The sequence below is a fragment of the Artemia franciscana genome, chromosome 5, assembly GCF_032884065.1.
Source record: "Artemia franciscana chromosome 5, ASM3288406v1, whole genome shotgun sequence".
Lineage (NCBI taxonomy): Eukaryota > Metazoa > Arthropoda > Branchiopoda > Anostraca > Artemiidae > Artemia > Artemia franciscana.
Genome location: NC_088867.1, coordinates 20,596,741 through 20,615,563, shown reverse-complemented (window position 1 = coordinate 20,615,563; position 18,823 = coordinate 20,596,741). Strand labels below are relative to the sequence as shown.

The following is an 18,823-nucleotide window of genomic DNA, read 5'->3' as shown; positions in this document are numbered from 1 at the left end:
AGCAAAACACCAGAAGCCAGATGGCGCTGGTGATTTCCCTTTTTGACATAAGTGGCACTTTCCACTCTAGGTTTTCAATACTCTTCTATTTTATTACAACTGTTGACAGAAAATATACGGCTCAAGTAGCACTGTCTTATTCACCCACTATAATTTTGGCATGTCGTTCTAGGTTTATTAACAAGTATTCCCTCTAATATGCAGTACAGTAACTTCATGGCACTACCTCTTTCCATTTCTATGATGAGCCTAATGAAAAACACCATTTGAGGAGGAGGGATACCGGAGCCAAGGATCAATCCTTTCTTTGAAGTATCAAAGACATCAAAATAAAACATATTGTAACCCTATATCCATTTTACGTCTACTTATCCCGGAGAACTGCGACTCTCTTGCATTTTCTTTAGACCATTTCAAAATTATGAGGTTCTTAAAACAGTATCATGTTTTCATCAGTGTTTCTAAATTGAACAGTGAAAGTAAGCATTAAAAATCAGTAGATTTCGAAAATTCAAGGAAATACCACACTGCTGTTATGCTGCTTCCCTTCACATTTTAGGATATTAATTATCCAACAACACTCGACGGTTAAGTTAATAATCCTAAACTTTTTTTTTTTCAAATTAAATTTAGAAATTCAAAAACACAGTTGTTATTTTACATGCGAGGAATTATCAAAGGGGGAATTAGCGGGGGAATTTTGAATGGGAGCGGGGGGAAGGGGATTCTCCACAAATAATTTTCCACGGAAAGGTAGCTTTTTGAAGGGGGGAGGGAATTTCACGGAGCAAGAAATTTTCCCGGAATTTCTTTTCTTTAGTATAGTAGTATACAATTAAAGGACACTCGAGCGCTCTCCGAGTACCAAACCGACTGAGCCCTAACATGTGCTAACCAACTGGATGTAGAGAAAAAAGGTATTATAAGGATAATAGATTAGCATATTTACTAATTTTGTTATATGATCAAGTGAGACAAAACCACGTAGACAGAAAATGGACAACAGAAATGAGTCAGAATTTGATTTTGGTATGATAATAGAAAACAGATTTTCGAAAGATATATAAAGATGTTATTACCAGTCACACCACAGAAAAACAATTAAAATCAGATATTACCACAGAACAGTCGATGAAAGAAAGTTGTCAGTCTTTAGATTATTAGCATCAAGAGTGATGGCCAAAAAATTAACAAAATCCTTTTTCAACAGATTGAGAAGAACGTAAATCTACCAGCGAAAAATGTCTTCTTCGTATTTTAAGGGACTTCGCTTCACCAAGTGAGGAGACGGATATACAGCATTTACAATTTCTAATTTAATTATGGTTTAACTGATATATATGTGATATTAACTGATAATATATGTTGAACTGATTTCAAAAATATGTATAATATATCCGTTGACTGTTTCCAAAGTAACAGTCAAAGTAACAGTAACTTCAAGCTGCGATTTCTCAAAGTTTATTTTTAAGGGATTTTACTAAGATTTCTAGCAGCCATTGCCAATCACAATGGATCAAAACTTGTGTTTTCTAAAACTGGAGTAATTCTTTAAGATAATCCCTCGAGAACTTAAGTGGCTTAGATTCCCAAAAACTTTAGAAAAATAAAAGATGCACTTTTAAGAATATAAATTGATTCTAGATTATTTTATAATTTGATTGCCAAACCGTTGGCTTCCTTACTGAGATTTCTTGCTTTGGAAAGTGATCTCAGACTAGAAGACAAGTTACAATGTAGGTTCTGTTTCACTTTTCTCGGTTAGTCGTTTTATGAGTTAATTAATTTGACAAGTGAAAAACTCCTCAAATGAAACTCCGTACTCAGTGAACCCTTAATTTGACAAACAAAAAGTCAAGTAAAACTATCATGCTTGACTGAAAAAAAAAATAGTTTATATAATGACGGAAGATTAAGAAATACAATCTTGATACTGAAAAACAAGGAGGATATCCATCTAACATATAATCGTACTTAATGTATAGTAGCATAATTATAGAGCCGTTCCTGGGCGGGAGGAGGGGGATAACGAGGCAAGCTGCCTTGGGCACCGTAGCTGGGGAGGGAAGCCGTGGCTTGGGGATTACCCACTTTGATCCAATTTTTCAATTTGATTCAGCTTTTTGATTATATTTGAGCAGTGAAAGGGGCGCTGTGATTCCTTTTTCCTAGGCACCACCAACCCTAGGAATGGTTCTGCGTAATTTCGCAGAAGCGTTTCATGATTACAAAAACGTATATATGCCTAAGGTTGCGTATCTAGCGAAGGGATATAACTTCCAAATTTTTTTGTCTTTTGTATGGGCTAGCTACTCATGCAGCTGACAATTATCTAGAAGAATAGTTCCCAACATTTTTTGGCTAAGCTCAACCTACAGCATCTCTATAATGTTACCCCCCCCCCACCTCACCAGGACAAATAGTCATTTAAAACCGTCCGTTCGCTGGGATGTCGAACATCGTAGAACAGCCCAGCAAAGCTTAAAAAAAACAACAACAAAAAACACTTACTTCAAAATAAGCTCCACATTTAGATCTTTCGAAAAGGCATTAATAGCGAGATACTGTCTATTTAGGCACATGTTTGAGTAGAGATCTAGTTGGTGTCTATAGTAATTAAGAATCTTCAAGTCATCAGCTAATTCGTTTTTAGCTCCAGAAGCAATGTCACTGATCACCCTTTGCCGACTGTTTTTTCCCCAGGCAAGGGCCACTTGAAGCTCCGGATTCTTTTCTTGACCAGATTCATCCACTTCGTGTACTTCAACAAAACTAAAATTTAGAGTAGATATGTATTAACAAGGGAAGTAAGGGATACTTAGTATATAAGGGCAAGGACTACTTGAGGTTCGTTTATTTTTTCTTTGCCAGATTCATCCACTTTGTGTAATTCGACAGAACTAAAATCGACAGCACTATCTGAAATCCAGCTGATATGACCAATTAACACTGAGATCATCTCGTCTTTCAAAGGAAATTTCGAGAAAAAAAAAGATGAAGATGAAGTCTTCTATATATATAATTTTCTAGAAAAGATTTTTTTTCTTGCAATACATTGATAATTATTTTCTTTTTTTTGTTGCGTCATTTTACAAATGATGAAGCCATGCCTAGAAACTCCGCAAACTCTGGTTTAAGCACAACTATTCCCAGGCCTTGCCAGACTCACCTTGCAGTGACTGAACAACATACAGTGAAAGTACTAAAAAATAATTTAAGCACCATAGTCATATTAGAACTATGTATTTTCAAGGCACAAGCAAAAATCAGAAAGAATCAGAAAGAAGGCCCTTGCTGCAGACTACCCCACGTGGAGAAGGCTTACAACACTCTTAACACCACCCTAGCATAAGGATTAAGTAATTAATGTTTGAGGAAATGCTGCCTAAAGACATTTAAGATTATTAAATTGCATTTAATATCCATATGGATGGGCTAGTCTAACAAATTCTCTTCCTTGAGCTTCGTTTAGAAATTAAAAATTTTGGCCTAGAAAACGCTTATTAACCTATAATTAGGGGGTTCAGGTCTTTTTGACTCTTTGAATGGTTGAAATGGATGATATTGATTTCTTTCATTTTTGTTTCTCTCTTGTTTTTCTTTTCTTGCCGTAGAGCCTTACGGAGGAGTCTATGTTGAGTGTTTTTGTTGTAAATTTATTGGATGAGTAAATTGACTGATTGAGGTCCTAAATTCCAGGAAATTTAACTCTAGCTTGCATTTAATAACTCAAAAGACAAAACCGACTATAACTGAAAGTAGAAGATTTTTGGGGCACCAATTTTCATATGCAGGGCGTCAATTAATTATGACCAGTCAAATTAAACCCCTCCAAAAAAGAGCCACAAATTACTTTGATCCGTTCCAGATACAGAACAATTTTATATTCTGCAAAAAATTGCATACAAAATTAAAAGTGAAAATTTTCATTTTCAGTGAAATATCAAACACTTCGTGGTAACAAACTGTAAATAAGGAGCAAAGCGTCTTGATAGTAACCAAAACTCCAAAAAACGAAATTTTGATATCAATGAATATATCAAAAGAATCGACTTATTAGGCTGATTCCAAACATAGAAGATTTATTAAGTTCAGTTTTACCAATAAAAAGCTACGATAAAATTACGAGCATGATAAAATTTGCCTGGTTTTCGGAAAAATGGGGGAAACACCCCTTAAAAGTCAAAGAACCTAAATGAGAATCACACCATCAAATTCAGCGTAAAAGAGAGGCCTACTGCATAGGTTTCAAGCTCCTGTCTTCAAGAATGTGGAATTTTGCATTTTTTGTCAGGAGAAAGACGATGGACTCGTGTTTATTTGTTTGTTTTTTTCTCAGGGGTAATCATATCGAACGATTGATCCTAAAAAATCAGGAGAGGGATCATTTGAACAAAAATTAAAATATTTATCGTCCTTTTAAGTGACCAAAAAGACTAGAGGGCAACTAGCTCCTCTACCCCGCCCCTTTCTTCCCCAAAATCGTCGGGTAAAAATTTTGAGATAGCCATTTTGTTTAATGTAGCTGATAAGTCCTAAAACTATGCTTTTGGACATAATATGCCCCTAGGCATAAGTTGTCAAATTTCCCATTGTCTACGGATTTTATTTGTTATGGGGAAGCCCACAAAAATCTTTCAGAAGAGGGGGAAAGGAGGATTTAGTGCTTGAGGTGGGTTTTTGTGGGGATAATTTTCCGTATGGAGGCAAATTTCCGAGGGTAAGCTTTCTAGGGGAAATTTTACACTGAGGGCTTTTGTCAGAATTCCTATATGAAATTATTTTTATTTGCCTTACTTTCTCTTTGCCTGCTGCTCAATTATGCATGTGGATATGTTTCGGGAGAATTGTCTAGGGGAATTTTTCAACGTGATTGGATATCCGGGGAATAATCTTCACGGAGGGCGGATTTCCAGAGTAATCGGGAAAATGATTAGAACTTATGCTGTTCCAAATGAAAGTGTGCTAAGAGGCATTTTCCAGTCTGAATCTTCTGAAAGAAATTTTATGTAGGGTAGTAGAAGGAGAAATTTTCAGCAATGATGGATTTGTCCGGAAGGAATTTAATGGAGGGGCGTATTTAATGTGGGAGGACCTTCTCATGGAGGAGTTTGCCGTGAAGAAGGGAGGATGGGGATTTGTTCATGGACAGTGAGTCAGATTTACCGGCGTTATTTGAAAAACGATCGGAAGTTAAATAAAAAAACATTCAATTGAAAGTAAGGAGTAGCATTAAAACTCAAAACGAACGGAAATTATTCCGTATACGAAGGGATTGGCCTCTCCTCAATACCTTGCTCTTTACACTAGTTTGACCGTTCGTCCCAATTTTTTAAAAACGACTCCAGAAACAGAAGGGCCGTTCAGTTAGAATAGGAAGTTTTTTTTTATAAGTGCTAGCAAACTTTAGTGTCAAGAGCAAGGTATTGAGGAGGGGGTAACCCTTTCGACTGTGGGGGAGTAAGTAGTTCCCAAAGACATAGTTATAAGGTTTTTCGACTATGCTGAATAAAATGGCTATCTCAGAATTTTGATCCGTTGACTTTGGGAAAATAATTAGCGTGGGAGGGGGCCTAGGTGCCCTCCAATTTTTTCGGTCACTTAAAAAGGGCACTAGAACTTTTCATTTCCGTTAGAATGAGCCCTCGCGCAACATTCTAGGACAACTGGGTCGATACGATCACCCCTGGAAAAAAAAAAAAAAAAACAAACAAAAAACAAACAAACAAACAAACAAATAAACACGCATCCGTGATCTGCCTTATGGCAAAAAATATAAAATTCCACATTTTGTAGATAGGAGCTTGGAACTTCTACAGTAGGGTTCTCTGATACGCTGAATCTGATGGTGTGATTTTCGTTAAGATTCTATGACTTTTAGGGGGTGTTTCCCCCTGTTTTCTAAAATAACGTAAATTTTCTCAGGCTCGTAACTTTTGATGGGTAAGACTAAACTTGATGAAACTTATATATTTAAAATCAGCATTAAAATGCAATTCTTTTGATGTAGCTATTGGTACCGAAATCCCATTTTTTAGAGTTTTAGTTACTATTGAGCCGGGTCGCTCCTTACTACAGTTCGTTACCACAAACTGTTTGATATAATCTTGATGAAAATCCCACCATCAGATTCAGCTTATCAGAAAACCTGCAAAACTGGGTATTTTGTATATTTTGCCACAAGAAAGATCACGGATGTGTGTTTATTTTATTTTTTTCCCAGGGGAAACGTATTGACCCAGTGGTCCGAAAATTTCACGAGGGGGATCATTCGAATAGAAATTAAAAGCCCTAGTACCCTTCTCAAGTGACCAACAAAACTGAAAGGCAACTAGGCCACCTCCCATACCTCGTATTTTCCCGAAATATATCTGATAGAAATTCTGAGATGACTATTTTTTGTCGTAGAAACTTCAAAAACAGCTCTTTCGATTGAAACTAAAAGGGCCAGTGCCTTTTTTAATAGTTGAAAGTGATGGAAGGGCAAGTTATTCCCCTCCCTCGTCCACCATTTCTCCAAACACACCAAATCAAAATTTTGAAATAACCATTTTGTTCAACGTAATTGAAAGGACCAGAAATTATGTCTTAGAGGATTACACCCCCCCCCCCCACAGGCCTCAGGGCAAGGTAAGTGTACATATAGAAAGGATGAATGTATAGACTTTGGAGGGGGCTTGTTGGATAGGTAATCAGAAGTTATAGTGTCCCTTTTAAGATTCAGAGTGATCAGAGGGCGAATAACCCCATACGCTCATATTTTCCCAAAATGTATCTGACAGAAATTTTGAAACGGTCATTTGCTGTCGTAAAAACTTCGAAAAATACTCATTGGATTGGAAATTGAAAAGGCTAGTGCCCTTTTTATTAGTCAAGTGTTTGAAGGGCAACAAGCCCCCACCCAAGCTCATTAATTCCGAAAACATTTATTCAAACTGTTGAAATAACCATTTGTTCAGTGTAGTTGAAAGGTCTGGAAACTATGTCTTGGACAACCCCTATACCTTCTCAAGACCAGAACATTGCACTTTACTAAAAAAAAAAGGCTGTGGATTGTCAGTTTAGCATACATAATTCCTTAAAGTTGTAATAATTTTTAATTTATTTAAGTTAAAAAGTTAAAACACTTTAAACTTATTTTGTTTATTTAAATCATAAATAAATAACCGAGTCAGACTCATAAAGAGCGAAAATTAACATGAGTAGGGCTGACATCCCCCATGCCTTCTGAAGACCAGAATATAATTTGCACTTTATTGAAAACAAAATACATTTAAAAGGTTTTCACTTTGTTTTAACTTGTTTACAATGTTTTTACTAGAAATTTCAAGGGGGAAGTCCTCCCCCTTGCAATCCAATTACAGCGCGAGTGTCTGGTGCCCTTTTTAAGAGTAACAAGAGATTCGAGGGCAAGCAGCCCTTCTCTCAAGCCCATTGATTTTCCAAACGCATCCAGTCAAAATTTTGAGACAGCCATTTTGTTCAGCATAGTAGAACAGTCCAGCAACTATGTCTTTAAAGATATTAGGCATGACAACCCCCACAACTATGTAATTGGCCCATTATACTTTAAAACTAAATGTTACTCTAAAAATAAATCAAAAGGCATTATGTTACCTGTGTTAAAAAGGAATTATGTGGAAAACAAATCACGCTTGAAATGTTTTCACCTGTCTTACTTTCATAAATGAACAATTATCAAAACCTTAACGAAGAAATGTCAGTATATGTCAATTTAACTGACAATCCACAGTCATTTGTTTTTTGTTTTTTTCAGTAAAGTGCAAATTGTGTTCTGGTCTTGGGCTTAGGCATAGGGTGTAGGGGTTATCACCCCTACTCATGTTAGTTTTTGCTCGTTTTGATTTTGACTCGGCTATTTATTGCAATTTCTGTTCGTTTTGAGTTTCATTTATTTATTGACAGTGATTTGTGGTAGTTTAATTTTGGAAGATTATTTGACTTTATTTTTGCTCATTCTTGGTTTAATGGAGCTCTTTAATTTTCTTTGAAAAAACTTGTCTCGTGGAAGAAAGTAGTATATTTTAACACTATTTCGCAAAAGCAGTATTTTAATCCAAAATGGTAATTTTTAAATAATTTTTCAGATCAACCCTAAACTATTTTGTATCATCGTCAATTTTTCGCTTCATTTTGCAATTCATTATAAGGAAATTTCAGAATCGTATAGTCTACTTAATGATCTCAGACCTGAGATGAATTTGGAATGTATCCAACAGCTGGTAGAAACGAACTATAAGTGAGGAACGACTCGGCCCAAGAGCAACTGAAACTTTAAAAAACGGAAAAAACGGCACCCAAACATGTAAGTATCAACAACTATGCAACCTCCGATAGAGCAAAGTTATATGCACTAGCTCATTCTTATGCTAGTACTGCAGTAGCTCTAACTATGTAAGTACCCACTGATAGATAACATAATAGAATATTTAACAAATTATGTATGAAGTTATGTGCATCTGTAAACACATATAAACATATATGCCTTATTTGAGCTCTTTTTGAGAACTGGAGAAAGCTGCGACGAAGGAATATCTCCTTGCCTTTTATATCATTTTGTACTTGAAGTAAAGAGAGGAGTGAACAATGACTGGCCAGGGCTTCGGATCCTAGACTAGTCATCGCCACAAACTGCTTTTTTCAGTTAGGTTTCTTCTATAATCTCTCTTTTCTGGTAAGTTCAGGGATTGTTTCAGTAAGACAGATGTAGAAATCCTAAAAAGGGTGTGAGGGGAGGGGGTTATTGAAGAAAGAGCTCTGTTAAGGAAGAATGCCAATTCTATAATTCTGAAAATCAGTGCCCATTCTCAAGGGTGCCGCTGGGGTCCTGCTTCTACTGATCGACCCGCGTTCATGAAGGGTATTATGTCTCTGTCTCTCAGCAGCGCTTCGACCGAATCCCAGCTTTGGCATTAAAGTTAATACGAACATCCCTTTGAAAAATTACTGCCCAAAAAAATTTCCAATATTCTGCATGTGAAAAGCCAAATTCCGAAACTTTGAAAGTTCCAGCAGAGCTGATACGGAGCGCAAGAAAACGGAAAGCCAAGTCATTTAAGTTAACTGTCTTATTTCATGACTCCTAAATTCCTTTCTGCGATTAATATCATTTTGATAACTGAGAGACCCTTTATATAGTATGATTTGAATCAATATAAAGAAAAATAGCAAATATACAAAACAAAACAAACGATTTTTTTTTTTTTTTTACCAGAACTTTGAAGATAGCTCCTTTCAACAAGTCAAGTACTGTTTTGAAGGATTATGTAACTGATAATCTTATAGTACCCAAAACGAAAGCGTCTTTGTTTGTGTTAGGGTCGCACTATTTGAACGTATGATTGTCGCAATTTAGAATTGACCTCGGCTGGCCATTTCCAAGCAAAAACTTAACAGTAATTGACCGTTTTGTAGCATCATAAAAGAGACGAAGATCAGAAACCTATTTGAAACAAAGGCCAAGCAAAAAAATCCTCCTTCTTTTTGTCACAACAAAGAGAAATCTACCGAATTGCATGCGCGTATTAAGCGAAACATAACACAAGCTACAATTTTTTGGAAGGTTCTGCATTTTTGTAGTTCTGATTAATAGCATTGATTCTGATCAAGGGGAAATCCTGTGCAAGACAGAAATTAAAGGGTAAAAATTCAAAAACTTATCATTTGGGCTAAAAAAAAATCTTTGAAAAATAAGTGAAGATGTTTAGAAGGCTACAGCGCAAGGTATCAGTTAGTGATATTTTCAAATGGAGGATATTATTGTACCAAGAAATTTTATATCTGTCAGGTCAAAAACAACCAATTCCGTAGAATCATTCCAGAAATAGAACAACTTTATCATTTTACCTAAAATAGAAAGTCAAGCATAGGGCCTGAGTAGCCATGCTTAAAAATTTTATCGACTAAAAAATTTGAATTTTTTCAAAATTTAAATATTGCTGATAATTTTCGTTAAAGAAAGCTTGAAATAAAAGGAGATTTTTTTTTCTGTTAATCCAAATAAAATCTATCTTGACTTATTCACATAAATTTTACGGGTAAAACTATGTATGTGAGGTTCAAATACACCGCTAATAAAAATAACGAACAGGAAAAATAAATAGAAAACAGAAGAAATTGAAGAAAATACGATAAATACCTGGTAGATATCAATATATCACGGTTGGTATTTTTTTGAACAGTCATACAAATTAACTCTTGCATGGCAGGAATAGCAGTGTGATTTGAAACACAGAGATCGCTCAGGTAGTCCAAAAATCTGGAGTCCCATTGACTAGCATTATCACGAACGAGGCCTACAAATGTTTCTATTTCTATTTCAGTTAAATACTTCTCCAATAGATTACTATTGTTGTGAATTAAGGCAGTGATTGTGTCCTCGGCAAGTATATCATAGCCAATTTGCTTCTGCATAAATCCAAAATATTTGGCAATATACTCCTAGAAAGACAATCATTTAATGAATTACATCTTCAAGGGGTCGACCAAATTTCGAGGGGAAGGGGGCAACTAAGGAAAGAACTATACATATTTTTGTTTTCAAAAACTAAACATGCTTGGCTTTAAATATTGTACTAAGATGCTTACAGCTATGGCTATAGATATAAAATATGAATATAAAACTTAAATTTAATCAAAATGTGAGATAAGGTAAATTTAATCAAAACGTGATTTTTTATAAAATTTAATTTTCAATTAAATATTTCAGCCTTGAAATAAATTGAAAAAAAATCTTATAAACTCTTAATAAATTTTTCAATTAAAATAAATTTAAATATAAGACTAAAAGCTCCATCAGCGTACCACCACTATCAAACAGTTCGTGATAACGAACTGTAATAAGGAGCGATCCGGCTCAATTGTAAACGAAACTCTAAAAAACGGAATTTCGATGCTAAAAGATATGTAAAAAGAATCAGATTATTATGCTGACTTTAAATATATAAGTTTCATCAAATTTAGTCTTTGTCATCAAAAGTCACGAGCCTGAGAAAATTCGCCTTATTTTGGAAAATAGGGGGTAACACCCCCTAAAAGTCATAGGATCATAACGAAAATCGCACCATCGCATTCACCGTATCAGAGAACCCTGTAGAAAAAATTTCAAGGTCCAATCTACAAAAATGTGGAATTTCATATTTATTTGCCAGAAGACAAATCACGGGTGCGTGTTTGTTTTTTTTTTTTTTTTTTTTTCAGGGGTCATCGTATCGACCAAGTAGTCCTAGAGTGTTGCACGAGGGCTCATTCTAACGGAAATGAAAAGTTCTAGTGCCCTTTTTAAGTGACCAAAAAAATTGGAGGGCACCTAGCCCCCCTCCCACGCTCATTTTTTTCCAAAGTCAACGGATCAAAATTTTGAGATAGCCATTTTGTTCCACATAGTCGAAAACCATAATAACTATGTCTTTGGGGATGACTTACCCCCCACAGTCCCTGGGGGAGGGGCTGCAAGTTACAAACTTTGACCAATGTTTACATACAGTAAAGGTTACTAGGAAATGTACCGACGTTATCAGGGGGATTTTTTTGGTTTGGATGTGGGGTTCAGGGGAGGGGGCTATATGGAAAGATCTTTCCTTGGAGGAATATTTCATGGGGGAAGAGAAACTCAATGAAAAGGGCGCAGGATCTTCTAGTATTACTATAAAAAAAACAATGAAAATATAAACATGAAGAAGTTTTTTCAATTGAAAGTAAGGAGAAGCATTAAAACTTAAAACGAACAGAGAGTATTACGCATTTGAGAGGTTCTAAAAATACTTTAGCATAAAGAGCGAGGTATTTAGGAGGAGATAAATACTTCGCTCTTTATGCTACACAAATTTTAAGTAATTTCAACCATTTATTCTACGGCCTTTCTGATTCAGGGGTCATTCTTAAAGAATTGGGACAAAACAAGATTTAGTGTGAAGAGCGAGTTATTAATGAGGGGGCCAACTCCCTCATATATATAATCAAAAATATAAGAATACTAGCTGTTGGGGTGGCGCGAAGCGCCACCCCAACACATAGTAATTGTCCATGGGAAAAACAATCCGTATTCAGATCTATACCTCATTATTCTAATGATTGCCCTTGAGCTTTGTTGATGGTGATTGCTAATCAAACATTCCCTGTATCCCCATCGTCATTTATATATCCCCCTGTGCCCCCCGGCGTCCCCGTTGTAGTTGTGTCCCCGTGTCCCAGTCGTCATTTATAGTCGACAAACATGACGTCAGTCGACACACAAACATGACGTCAGTCGACACACACGTCACAGTAGTCATTTGTGTCCCGGTGTCCCAGTCTGTAATTTCTCCTTGAGTGTCCCGGTCGTCATTTATATTCCCTGTGTCCCAGTCTGTATATACATTCGTTTTTGAATTGGTATATGATGAAATAAATTTTTGTTTTTCTTCCTTTTTTTCTTTTTTGGTTTTTGCCTTTTTTTTTAGCTTTTTTTTTGTAGTTTTTTCCTTTTTTTATTTTTTTTCTGGTTCAGTTTTTAGTTTTTTTATTAGTTTTTATTTTTTTTTTATTTTTAGTTTTTTTTGCTGTTTTTACCCTTTTTTTAGTTTTTTTCTTTTTTAGTTTAGTTTTTTACCTTTTTAAGTTTTTTTTTTAGTTTTTTTTTTTTAGTTTTTTTTAGTAGTTTTTACCTGTTTTATAGTTTTTTTTCTTTTTTAGTTTTTCTTCTTCTTTTGTATTAATGCTAAAGCCAAGGTTTGAACCTGGAACCTCTCGGACCTAGAACCTGGAACAAAACTCTTTACCAACTCAGCTACTTCGGCTTGAATACACTTACCTTTTTTAGTTTTTTATTTATTTTATTTTTATTTTTTTAGTTTTATTTTTCTCCTTTATTAGTTAGTTATTTTTTGTAGTTTTTATCTTTTTTAGTTTTTTTTCTTCTTTTGTATTAATGCTAAAGCCAAGGTTCGAACCTGGATCCTCTCGGACCTAGCACCTGGAACATAAAGCTTTACCAACTGAGCTACTGTATTTGTGTTTGTATCGGATTAACGACGCTTCTTGACTACTAAGGACCCTACGTCGGCCCTGTAGTGCATTCTTGCAGCATGGTTCGATCTCTGGGTTCCGTGTTACCACGCTAAGGCCAAACCCACTGCGCCAACACAGGTAGTTATATAACTGAGCTACTTCGGCTTGAATACATTCGTTTTTGAATTGGTATGTGATGAAATAATTCAGACGTCATATGCGGACAGTGACGTCACTCGACACACAGACACACAGACAACTTATTTATATATATATACTAGCTGTTGGGGTGGCGCTTCGCGCCACCCCAACACCTATTTGGTGGGGCGCTTCGCGCCCCCCCAAGCCCCCCCGCGCGCGTAAGTCGTTACGCGCCATTGTAGTTGTGTCCCTGTGTCCCACCTGTGAATATAGATAGATTTATATATGTGTTTCAAACTACGTAAAAATTGCGAATATACAACATTCTTGGCTTTCCCACTGTCTGTCCATATACAAAGCCGTATGTACTAATAATGACGTCATATGCAAACGCTCTTTTTACAAACAAACAAACATGCATACACACAACTCGCTTTTATATAGACAGATAGATAGATAGATAGATACAATACAAATTAACTACGTAAAACTTGTGAATATAAAACAGTCTTCGCTGTCCCATTGTCTGTGCGTATAAATAGATTGTCAGGTTTACCGACCCTCAAAGATGCAACATACAATTGTACATTGGTAAAGCAATCTGTATTAAGATCTATACCGCATTTTTCTAGTGATTGCCCTTGAGCTTTGTTGATGGTGGTTGCAAATGCTAATCGAATTGGGAATTGCAATCTTTTAAATTGAAAAAGCAGATCCGTTGGAATCATGGGAATGCGAGGAATAAGAACAGCCTCACCCTCATAAGGCCCTGTCAAGATTGTGGCCTCTATTAGGTTTTCCATTGTTTTTTTACGGCAAGTCGCGTGCCATTGCAAAGCTTTGGTGGGTTGATATTTCTTAAAAGTATTATTGGTACGCCTATTTTTAGTTGTAGGACGTGTGGTGGAAACCCTGAAGGATCTATGGAATTTAAAAATTCAAATGGATAATTAACCGCTTCATTTGGTTCCAAAATACAAATTAACTGCGTAAAACTTGCGAATATACAACATTCTTCGCTGTCCAATTGTTGCTGCATATAAATAGATTGTCAGGTTTACCGACCCTCGAACATGCAATGTACAATTGTCCATGGGAAAAACAATCAGTATTAAGATCTATACCACATTTTTCTAATGATTGACCTTGAGCTTTGTTAATGGTGATTGCAAATGCTAATCGAATTGGGAATTGCAATCTTTTAAATTGAAAAGGCAGATCCGTTAGAATCATGGGAATGCGAGGAATAAGAACAGCCTCACCCTCAAAAGGCCCTGTCAAGATTGTGGCCTCTATTAGGTTTTCCATTGTTTTTTTTTTACGGCAAGTCGAGTGCCATTGCAAAGCTTTGGTGGGTTTATATTTCTTAAAAGTATTATTGGTAAGCCTATTTTTAGTTGTAGCACGTGTGGTGGAAACCCTGAAAGATCTATGGAATTTAAAAATTCAGATGGATAATTAACCGCTTCTTTTGGTTCCAAAACTGTGTCGACTGACTTGTAAAGGACTGCCTGGTCTCGAATCTTGGTCAAAACAATATTGTTGATTTCGTGGACGTCTATATTTTTGGGTGCGAGAATCGCTCTTTCACTAAGCCATTTATTATTTTTATAATTTTTTAGAATATTCGGAAATACTTTTTCAATCAATTCATTTTTGGACGTCACTAAATTACAGAAATCAGCAGGTAGTTGTATACGTCCTGAAATTGAGTCTACTGGGAGCTTTCCGTTTCCCATTGCCAGCAATTGATCTGAAAATGTTTGACCAGAGTCATCGTTTTGCAATCGGACACGCATATTTGTAGTTAATTTTAATGTTTTTACGTGTGCCCATAAATTAGAATTTTTCAGGCAAGCATTCATTTCGTCTGCAGGAGTTGATCTAGGTATTATAGGTAATGTTTGCCTGAAATCTCCCGCAAGCAATATTAATGTGCTGCCAAAGGGTTTCGACTTCCCTCGCAAATCTTTCAAGCATTGATCCAGAGCCTCGAGCGATTTTTTGTGTGCCATTGTGCACTCATCCCAAATAATAAGTTTGCATTGCTGCAATACTTTACCCATCCCAGATGATTTGGAAATATTGCACGTGGGAGTTTCTGTAGAATGCAAGTTCAGAGGCAATTTCAAAGCGGAATGAGCAGTTCTTCCACCAGGCAGCAATGTTGCGGCTATTCCGGACGACGCAATTGCCAACGCTATATCATTTTTTGATCGAATTGATGCCAGAATCAGTTTTATCACAAACGTTTTACCAGTACCTCCTGGCGCATCCAAAAAGAAAATTTCTCCAACGTTGTTATCGACAAAATGCATTATCGTATCATAAATGTCTTTTTGTTCCGACGTTAACTTGGAAATGTTATTTTGTACATACGACAATAGATCACTCGTACAGTAACTTTGTTCACGATCCAATTCTACACATGTCGAAACAGCAGCGATACGGTTAGGTGAAGGCATTCCTAAATCCTGAAGAGGTTTGTTTGCCATACGTACGCACTAATCTTCTATAACAACTAAAGTGTAGTTATAAATTTCTGATATAAAATCAAAAGTCATATCTGACGTCTCTAACTGTTTTCGATGGAGTATATCTTCCGACATTTTCGACTTGTATTTTTCCCATAACTCTGTAGGAGCTGATGGAGAGCAAGTTGTTAAAATGATGCCAAACAATGCACGAATTTGACTTGGGGTTGACGTTTCGCACGCGTCATTGATGCAGTTATCCCAGTGTTGGTCATTCTCCAATAAATTCAGAGCTTGGCATGCACTACGGTAAGTGTCATGTATAGTACCATTTACAGTCCTCAAATACTCAAAGGATGTCGGACCGGGTACATTCACCAAAAGCAGGCGTAGAAAGAAGCATTCATGTTGATTGGGGTGAACGGTGTAGAGTCTTCCTATCGTGGTATCTTTGAAGATGGTAGGTTGGCCGTCGACTGACTTACCCTGTTTTCGACGTTCAAATACTTTATCTTTAGTATTCCACGTGTAATACGAAGGCACTTCAGTATACAGCAGTTTTTTTGCAAAAGAATCATTTTTGCAAAGCGAAAAAAAGCTGTTAATGTTGTATCCGGTGGATTCAGGACTCTTTGTTGCAGTTTGGTTTCCGTGAAATAAACACGTTGACCATTCTGTAAATGTACCGCTAAGTGAACAACAGCTGGACTACGTTCATGTATCGGAAATGAAAGAATTCGCCAAACAGCTTCATTACTGCTTATGTATCTTCCAGCCTGATATTGTACGATTTCATCGAAATCTTTGATTTCGGGCTGCAAGCCAAAAACTGCCATGTCACTGCCTTTGTTGACGTATTTACATATGTATTTGATTGCCTTTACGGAGTTACAGTATTCAACGTTTATGTGTGCATTAAATGTTTTTGATAATAATGGGGAATATGGAACAACCCACTGGTTATCTACATCGATGGTGGTACCGTTACGCTTCTTTATTGTTGCTGTTTTACCGCCAGCTTCAGTAGATCTTCTTCTATATTGTGGGTAACCATAATTGCCAGTAATTGTGTTTGATACTAAAAGTCGAGGATATTGCTTTGTGCACCTTCCTTTGGCCATGCATGGTGAATTTTCGTTCAGTGCACCGCAAGGTCCATGTATCATATTTTTTACAATAATATCATGTAACCCCTTATCGACATTTTTATCAGGTATTTCAGCGGAAATCACATCATCAATTTCGTTCGAAGTAATTTTTTTATGTAGCCAGATTAGTATATGTGCGTGTGGCAAACCTCGTTTTTGCCATTCCACTGAGTACATCCAGCATCGCACTGACCCAAACACTTCAAGTTTTACAATGTAATTTATCAGTGATTTCAACTTTTGCCGGAAGACACGGGCCGTAATGTCATGTCTATGAACCGCCGATTGTCCTTGAAGTAAAAGCTGCAGTATCTCGTCCCAAGATTGATTACATGTAAATGTAATAAATAAATCTGGACGACCATAGAGACGAACATACGCAATAGCATCTTGAGCATATTCATGCATATGACGGGGACTGCCAGCATATGACGAAGGTAAAATTGTTAATCTTCCAACGTTTGTGGTATTACCGTCATTTATAACTGCATCTCGCAAATGAATGTATTGTTCAGAGCGGAGCTTGGTCTGATTCAGGCGGATATATAGCAAACGTTCTGATTCAATTTTAGCATACATATCAACGACGAATTGGTGAAACAATTCACGGCATTTTAAAATATAATTTTCTTCATCCTGCCGAATCATTAGTCTATAGGAATAATAATGCATTGCACTGCATTTCTTATTCATTTCTTTGTTAGTGGCTGGATTCACCAATTTAATATTAAAGTGATAGCCGTCGGCTCCATCCCAAAAAATGGTAGGATATTGTAGGGCATCGTAGCATCGATGAGTTTCAGCAATTCTTAACAACTGAGCGTTTCGCTTATGAAGAATAATATCTCGAGGTAAAAACTGATCACCGACCATAACGATTGCCACTTCGTCGATAGTTGGAGCATTGTATCTACGCACATGTTGGCCAGGAGGCGTTTTGTCAGCGGAAATAACAATTTTATGCGTATCAGTAGGCATCATATCGATGGCTGTTTTGAACAGACGCACTAAATTATTATTTTCGTGGAAAAGATGTTGCAATTGGGAAACGATTGTCCTTTCAACGTTGGAAGAAATTTCGCAACGTGCATTCAATTCAGAATTTCTATCACTGATGAAGTACAATTGTAAAAATTTATGATTCTCGCCTGAGAATAGTAGAAGGGACCCTGCTCTATGATAAATTTGCCCTTTCACTTTGAAAGTAGACATAAATTGATCTGGATTTTCGATTTGGGCTCCAAACGACGTCATTTGGAAACATGAGTTGTATTTTCTGATTTTTGACAAAAAACGCTTAGATTCTGACGTAGTTCCAGTAAGGAAAGTCTTCAATGGCTCTGGTCGTGCAGCCAATAGAGGAAGTTTAACTTTTCCTGAGGCGCAACACATTCCCATTGTTTCACCATTGAATTTCAAGGCCTTGCAATAGGGACAAATTTTAGACATAGTCCCGATTTGAACACATCTACTCAAGCTATAATCATCGACTGGGTTGTACCTGAATGCCAGGCGATAACTTTCAGGTTGCTCTGATTCCTCGGCAAGCTTTCTTTTCTTACTTTCTCTATCAGCAGCAAGCCTGATTTCTTGCTGTTCTTGTGATTCCTCGGCACGCTTTCTTTTCTTACTTTCTCTATCAGCAGCAAGCCTGATTTCTTGCTGTTCTTGTAATTCCTCGGCACGCCTTCTTTTTTCACTTTCTCTTTTAGCAGCAAGTCTGCTTCCGCGTTGCTCTGGTAGTTCCTCGGCACGCTTTCTGTTCTTTCTTTCTCTATCAGCCTCAAGCCTGTTTCCTTGCTGTTCTTTTGATTCCTCGGCACGCTTTCTGTTCTTTCTTTCTCTATCAGCCTCAAGCCTGTTTCCTTGCTGTTCTTTTGATTCCTCGGCACGCCTTCTTTTTTCACTTTCTCTTTTAGCAGCAAGTCTGCTTTCCCGTTGCTCTGGTAGTTCCTCGGCACGCTTTCTTTTCTGACTTTCTCTATCAGCAGCAAGTTTTTTGGCATAGACTCTTTGAGCATCTTCATCGGCTTTTGCCATGGTAAGTTCATC

At 36.7% G+C, this 18,823-nt stretch overlaps 1 protein-coding gene across 3 annotated transcripts in view; it reads right to left on the bottom strand.

Annotated features, from left to right (window-relative positions):
* The window catches only part of LOC136027082 (inositol 1,4,5-trisphosphate receptor-like), a 156,396-nt gene that overhangs the window by 35,088 nt on the left and 102,485 nt on the right, over positions 1–18,823 (bottom strand). For all 3 annotated transcript variants that reach the window (XR_010617490.1, XM_065704023.1, XM_065704024.1), the window contains 2 exons: positions 10,160–10,461; positions 2,512–2,772 (listed from right to left, as the gene is read on the bottom strand). Coding sequence is in view for 2 of the 3 variants with exons in the window: in XM_065704023.1 (XP_065560095.1) it covers positions 2,512–2,772; positions 10,160–10,461 (563 nt within the window). In the remaining variant the exon portion in view is untranslated. The remainder of the gene's footprint in view (positions 1–2,511; positions 2,773–10,159; positions 10,462–18,823) is intronic.